This window comes from Frankliniella occidentalis, unplaced genomic scaffold (genome assembly GCF_000697945.3).
Source record: "Frankliniella occidentalis isolate FOCC.00 unplaced genomic scaffold, Focc_3.1 Scaffold231, whole genome shotgun sequence".
NCBI lineage: Eukaryota > Metazoa > Arthropoda > Insecta > Thysanoptera > Thripidae > Frankliniella > Frankliniella occidentalis.
The window spans coordinates 269,756-277,403 of record NW_026267357.1 but is presented as its reverse complement, the minus strand read 5'-3'; the positions used below and the strand labels follow the sequence as shown (position 1 = coordinate 277,403).

General features: G+C 45.3%; 1 protein-coding gene across 1 annotated transcript in view; it reads left to right on the top strand.

The window, feature by feature from the left end:
- The window catches only part of LOC113203783 (tenascin-like), a gene marked incomplete in the record, with an annotated part of 91,192 nt that overhangs the window by 73,236 nt on the left and 10,308 nt on the right, over positions 1-7,648 (top strand). Inside the window, 3 exon segments of the mRNA XM_052272932.1 lie at positions 1,341-1,542; positions 1,877-1,983; positions 5,921-6,089. Of these exon segments, the coding sequence (XP_052128892.1) occupies positions 1,341-1,542; positions 1,877-1,983; positions 5,921-6,089 (478 nt within the window).

Genomic DNA, 7,648 nt, shown 5'->3' with positions numbered 1-7,648 from the left:
GCCTGAGCTGGTGGTGGCGGTGAGCCGACCTACCTAACCTGTAACAGAGTCCTCCCGCTCGTTGCTGCTGCCGCTGGCCGACGCGCGCAACTCGTGGAATGAAGTTTCGTTACATTCGTTTGTATATTCTTGTGAGGACTGCCCATGAGGATTGAGGATATCGATGGTTTCTTTGATATCGTCGGCATTAATCTACCCAGTAAGTAAAAGTCGGAGCACGGTTTTGAAAAGCAGAATAACCAGATTTTCGCAGAGACCCGTAGCACTTAACCTCAAACATAACCTTAGCATGCTACCGCGGTACGGTATTTTGTTTCAAAATTATTGATTTTTTATGTTCTTTGGTCTTTGGTCGAATGTAAGCTACCAATAATGTGCTGTGTTCATTGATCTGGATCTCCGTGCAATCACAAGCAAAAAAATAATCGTGTGTCGCCAAAACCTAAGTGCGATATGCTATTTCCATGAAAGAAATTTCCAGGGACCACTACCGATGCCATATTATTTCCATGGAATCCATTTCCATCGAACAATGCTTTCCCGTGGAATCACTGTTCCAGGGAAAATTTTACATGGATGTAACCAAATTACTCAAGGGATTTGAACTCCATGGAATAATTTCCGGCGGAATTTTCAGCTGGGTATCTTTTACCGTTTGGGCGCTAGAGGGAGTTTCTCTCACAAAAGTGGCCCAAAAATAAATTTATTAATTTCCGAAAATATTGAATGGTCTCCTGAGGGGTAACTTGTCAAAGTAGAGCCCTTTCGGGCGAAAATTTCGTCCGTTTGGCTCCATCTCTAACCGTTTAGGCGCTAGAGGGTCTTGTTTGACGAAAATAAGTTAAAAATTGCTGTAGTGAACAATTAAATGTAAAAGAAAGCCCAGAACCGCATAAGAGGTAAGAAACTCCCTCCCCCCACCACAAAAAACGTTTTCTAAGCAGAAGGGTGGGTTGTAGTCGCGGTGTTTCACCGTTACATCCCTTTCTCGTGTCTACGGGGCAAATTTTAAGAACGACGGGCTTTGCGGGCCTAAGGCCCGTTACATCATTTGATTATGTTCTACAGCAAATCGCGTGACAGAAATGGTCAGGCCACAGTCCCGACCATCGCCGACGGCAGGCCAAGAAGGCCTGGCCCCTGCCGAACGGAGTTGCCGGCGCAGCGAAGCGAAGCTGGCAACTTCGTTTGGCGGAAGGGCGGGCCTGCTTGTTAGAAGTACGGTTTGGTCACTGCAGTTTAAACTATACTTTAACTTGTGATCCTCCCACTCGGGACATCCGCAACGCCCTTTTTGAGTACCCTATTGTTTTATATTTGATCTCTTTTAAACGGCAGAGGACGACGAATACGGGAGTTTCCAAGACGATGCCCGCACCGCACAGGTTTATGACATGTACAGCAATTCTACTTACCTTGAGTCATTTGTCGCCACTGGTCTACCTCCAGGAGAGGAACTTTACTTGAGTGTACTACTACTCAATGAAGATCTCGAAGCATACAGGAGCGTACCACACTCGTACGTGCGCACCCCGGTGCTTGGTGAGTAATAAACAAAATTGTAAGCAGCCTCATATTTTGTCAACCATCTTATAAATAATGCCATGTGTAGAATAGTAACGTTCTTCGAGTTGTACGTGGAAAAGGGTATTGCGCTAGAGCACGCGAGTATGAGAGAAGAAAAGGGTACATTGGAGAAGTAGCTGATTTGATTCCTGAATGTCTGTTAGCCGGGACCTCTGATTTGAAAAAGCGTACTGTGCTAATCTAATCAGCAGCATCTGGAAGGGCTCAACAAATCAACCACATCACTTTTGACACCATTCCACATTAATTACAACTAACCTCTCTTTTGTCTTTCTATGTGGAACTGAAGGTCGGCTGTCAAATCTGAAAGTGACGAGTGTGACATCTCGCAGCATCCAAATAACATGGAATGCAGCTCAATTCAAACACGGCGAATTTTTTTACGTTGTAACTGAGGTATGCAAAAACGACGTGTTCGTCTGCTTCTGCTTGACTGTGCCTGAAGTTGTCGCACAATTGACGCATTTTCTTGTGATGAAAATCCCGAGGGGGCAACCAATCGGGAATCATGTGTTCACTGGCCTGGGCATCTTCAGGATTAAGATCAATAGATGGCAAATAGGAGTCAGAAAAACGAAGCGGAAAACACCAATAAGAGTCCAATCCAATTCGTCGAAATAAGAATTTCTTTTTTAAGAGTGGGCGGAAATCGTTAGGAACCAAGCCCTTTTGGAATCATGTGTACACTGTAAAATGCTTGCAAACCGGGAACTATGTTCTTTACCATGTTGCTATGAACTTACGTGCTTCGTATTACAAAGAATAAAGGTGGATTCAGAGTTCCCTAAAAGCGAGCGTGATTTTCACGCCCGGCGTGATGAAAGTCGATCCCTGATTGGCTGCGTGAAGCTTACGAAGCGTAAAATCCCGCCTGGCGTGAAAATCACGCTTACGTTTCGTGAACTCTGAATCCACACGTAGTTCGTACACCCAGAAAAATAGTTTCTTGATTCAAGTGCAAGCTGACACAAGATGAAATTCACAATTGAAACAAGTCAATTTTGTATTTGGAATAAGATTTTCCTCTTATTCGCAAGAAAATTTGGGCTTGTTTCAAGAGTAAATTTGATCTTGCGTCAGCGTGCACTTGAAAAAAGGAAAAATTTACTTGAAACAAAAAACGATTTTTCTGGGTTATAGAAGATAAATTAGTTCGTCTGAAGACCTTGCCCAGAGTGGCGGAGAGTTGCGGGAACCAAAACAAATCACCATTACCTACGAGAAGAAATGCTTTATATCGCGGTTTTGGTTATTTTCTCGAAGTGCTATGTGAATGCATAGGTGTACATAAAGGCTGCAGGGAAGCACATTGTTTGAAACATTGTCAAATACTACTTTCTGGATATATAGCTTAGTTTTCTTTTGTTGCTTTCTGCTTTGTTTTGGTTCCCACTACGCTCCAAAAAATGATCGCCCCATCGGAAAAGCCACACGGCTTATGAGAGTGTGAAACACCTTTCTAACTATGTTTGAGCGATGCTTTCTGCCCAAAAAATGATGATTTTGGATTCGCTGGCCTCCTCTTTCACCGAACGAAGTTAAAAGGTAAAAGGTATTCTTAGTATGGCTAGCAGCTGGCAACTCTGTTTGGCCGGACGTGCTTGGCTTCCTAGTTGTGTTTTGTCGGGCCTGCGGCTCGACCGAAAAGTTACTATGCATACGTATGCAGGTTTGCATGAACAGCGCTCTTCAGGTGAGTCCGCGGCCTACTAAGCGATTCTACTCGAACAGAGACAATCACTGTAATCCAGGTTAACCACTACGGGCATCTTTCAGGAGTCAATATCAATTTCTTTGGACAGTCGCAGACCTATCCGTTGCGCTACAATCTTGCAGACCGAAAGGGACTGCTCGGAAAAAGAAAAGTCAAAATCGGTTCCATGCTAATCGATGTAGCAGGCAAATTTGGCAACTCTGCAAAAAAAAAATAGCTACAGAATAAAATATTTAGCTGTACTGCCAAATAGTTCTGGCGATACGCAGCTAGTTTGCTGTAGGGTGAACCTACCTAACATGGATCAGGTACCAGTCATTTATCATTTCTGTTTGGCCGGTTCTAACTTCTGTTTGGGTCGACCGATTTAAAAATTTAAAAGTTCCTCAAGTAGACAACTATATATGAAACGAAATTTGTCTGTGACAATTTATTGTATGGTCGCTCCCCTGCCCGCTGGCGCTCGCCAAAAAAACAGTCAGCAAAACAGACCTCGTCAAAGCGCGCTAAAACACACATATGGCTCTACTTTTTTCCTATTTGTAAGAAAACTAACGGGTGGCATTACTTGGTATTCGATGAGAAGACGTTTTATGATATGCCCTTTAGGGTTAGGCATGGGTGAAAATTTCGAAGTCGTTAAACAAAATCATATTTAGAGGTACAAATGTTATAAAAACGCTCTATAGTTTTGTTGGCACTAGTTTTCTTTAGATTTTGACTAGTTCCGTAGCGCTCAGTAGACAGAATGCACATGTGATTTTTCAAAGACGAATTATTAAAATCATCTTTGAAGAATCACTTGCGCATTAATGTGTCGCCTGAGCGACATGGAACTGGTCTTAAAATCTTAAGAAAAATAGCGCCAACAAACCTTTTTTTTATAATATTGTACCTCCAAATGTGATTTTGTTTAACAAGTTCGAAATTTTCACGCACACCTCATCCTAAAACTCTGAAGATTTTGATCCTTTACCCCGAGTATTTTAAAAATGCGGGTAGGGGTAAAACATAGAATTTGAAGCCTCCTCAAATAATTTCTTTAGTTTGCGCCTCAAAATCGGTCATTAGAATTCATTCATGCGTGATGCCACTTAGCACACGGCAAAATATGAACAAAATAAAGGAATTGATGCAAAGAAGCATCACAAATTTCTCAAAGGAAAATTTTTACAAGCGTTTACTTCTTCCATTGCGCCTTAATTAAGAGAGGTCCGGGTAGGTAACCTGTGGCACATATTAGGTCCCTTTCCACTCTTAGCGCCCTTAGGATCCCGTGACTGAGCAAGAAAATACAATAATTTCAAAAACGTAGGTTTTAAATTTACAGAACCGGTTTCAAGCAACATTTTTACGACGAATCGGAGTGTCTATATCATGTGGTTAGTCAGGTTAATAGAAAATAATCGAAATTCTAGTGAAATGAAATGCCACTTTTCCAGGCCCTATATCCCAGGTGCGGTTTTATGGGGGGGGGGGCCAAAATCGCCCCCTGGGGTAAGTAGGCAATTTATCGTACAAAACCCCTGAAAGTAAGCAACCCACAGCCAATCGCCCCCTCCGTCAGACGGACTTCAAACCGCGCCTGCTATATCCACCACGAAAATGCAAATGAACGGGAGCAAGTTGTTATTCCGTTAGCAGAATAGACAGAGGAACACGTTGGTATGAGCAACTATTCATTTCGGCAACTGACAAGCTTACAAGACGGATCCAAACAAGCATAAGTTTTGATCCATGTTTGGGTCAGCGTCCAAACATGTCTTGACTTACCCCGGCTCGTTTGTTAGGCCAGTTGGTGCTTCAAAAAGTCTTGAAATACTATCTGCAATAAAATTACTCCTTGTGCCCGAAATCGGCACGGGCACGTTACAGTTTTCGGTGCGTAACGTATCGAAAATCGTACCGAAAACTGTTACGCGCCCATTTCGGGGCATTTTATTGCAAATGATATTTCAAGACATTTTTGAAGCAGCAGCTGGCCTATCAAACGAGCCTGAGGATGTCAAGATAACTGACTTCATCTAGAAGATATTGTCGAAAAAGTGATTGTACCTCATTTTTCGCGTTACGGACCCCTGGTTTGATGAACGACAAAAAGTTTACCAGTGAAGCAAAAAAAATTAAATAAAAAATAGCTGGGCCTATGCTGACGAATTTTTTGCACCAGTGCAAAGAAAAAGCTAGGGTGCTATATTTTTTCTATGCGTGTGCATCGTTCCCGTTGAAGGTGAAGATCGGCATTTTCCTGGAGAGTGCGCGCAACGGCGCCAGCGGAAAAATTAGCGTCTATCTATGTTTTTAATACACCTTTAATCCTTAATCGATACGGCGGCGTGTAGTTTTTATGTAGTGACGAATTTTGCAAACCCTTACATTTCACAGGTCTGCCCCCGCTTAAACCGGACCCAAAGAAGAATAGCAGTAGTTCGTAATCGCTTCTCTCATTGGCGCAGTATTGGCGCTGATTGGCCGATGCGGATGAAGGATCCGACGCGACACTAGGGGTGGAACTCCCTCGCGGCCGGTTCAGGAACTTTGTCGACGTCAGCCAAATATTTGTTTTCCAGCTAACATATTTTGCAGTGCAGTTGTATAACAGTGCTTGCTTCTTTACAGTGCTTGTCAGTGGCTGGGTGCTCCGGTCCGTGCTCTCAGCCTTCCACCACTCAGGCAGTCGCCACGATGAGCGCGCTCCTAGATCGACTAGTCCCTGGAGCAAAGTACCGCATCACGGTCTGGTCCGGTGCTGAGGAACTAAACGTCGTTGTGAACACTGCCCTCGAAGGTGAGCCGAATATTATCACGGCATAGCAGGTGGGGTGGGGGCTAATCTCGAGGCTAATCTGGGCCACAACTGAAATACGGGCACTTTGACTACTGTCAGCGGCGTGACCGTGACCGTCTTGGCCAGAGGTCGGCATCGGCTCCCAAACCCAGCCGGTTCCGTCCCGCTCGGCTCTGTCACCCGTGTCGCCGAGACTCGCTCGTGTCAACGGGTCCCGTCTGCTGGCCAGGCGTGGCGTGGCGTGGCGCGTAGGCAAAGTCGGTCCAGCGCCACTCCATGCCACGACCTCAGGTGACCGGCGGGCGGGGCTCGGCCACTCAAACGGGTCCCGTTCGCTCGGCTGCAGTCGGCGAGGTTCGGCACATCGCCATCGCTACCTCGGGTTTCTCGCTCTGTCTCTCTCGCACACCTACTGCGCACGGCGCGCGCTCAAAGTGGGACCCGTTCAGGAGCGGATGCCAACCTCTGGTCTTTGCTGTGGTTTTTGTGGAATCTACCCATTTTCTAGTTCTCATTGGTTTGGGTACGGCGCTAGATTTTGAGTTACGAAAAAGTTTCGTAAGTGTCAATTTACGAAAATTGAAATCCATACAGAACAAGCAGGCCCGCCCTTCCGCCAAACGGAGTTGCCAGCTCCGCTTCGCCGCGCCGGCCACTCCGTTCGGCAAGGGCCGGGCCTGCTTGGGCTGCCGGCGGCATTTGATCAGGCCTGCCGGGGCCTGCGGCCTTAACTTTGCATGGGGCGGGTAGGGGTAGGGGGTAGGGCGTAGAGTAGGGGTGCCACCCTAGAGATTTACTCCTTGGACATATGACGAAAGACCCTTAAAAGCCCTGCTTGTAATCTTTTATAAAGGACATAGTGGAAAATCGTGGATATCACCAGGCTAATGCGACATCTTTCGGGTTTCGAGGGATGGGTTTTGTAGAGGTGGTTTCAGGGAATTGATCCAAGGCCCTCTCGACGTTCTGAGACCTCTACTGCCAAAACTACAAGCCTTTCAAAGTCAAGAAACACGTTAAAAAGGCAAATCGTGAAATTAAGCGTTTTCGGATGTGACACAAGTAAGACCCATGGGTCGGATCACCTCGAAAAAATTATTCCAAAGTGCCGTAATGCTTACTGAAGCCGACTGCTTGCACGATTAGGGTATAACTCAAATAGGCTCGTTGGGAGACGAGAAAAACTGCTTGTCGTTTATAAAGGACAAGGGCCGTAAGGGTATAGAAAATTTAAAGATCCGTAAACTGCGGACTTTTTCGATAAAAAAAGGTGTCATTGTGTACGTCTAGACTCAAATGTTAGGAGTATGAATAAAAATAATCGAATTTTTGCTCTTGGGGCCTGGGAAATGGGAAAACCCGTCGAAAAGTTCGTCTCCTCCAATCGGCTCCGGGTCCGTTTTTGGCGGCCTCTGTGGTAAAAAGATAAGTCAGATATTTTTTCCCTTTTTTAGCCCGCCCTTCTGCTTTTAAAAAAGCATTAAAGCGGGCTTATGCAACCGCTCTCGTGTCTGTCTGTCTGTCCGTCTGTCCGTCGTCCGTGTAAGAGGAAGGAGATG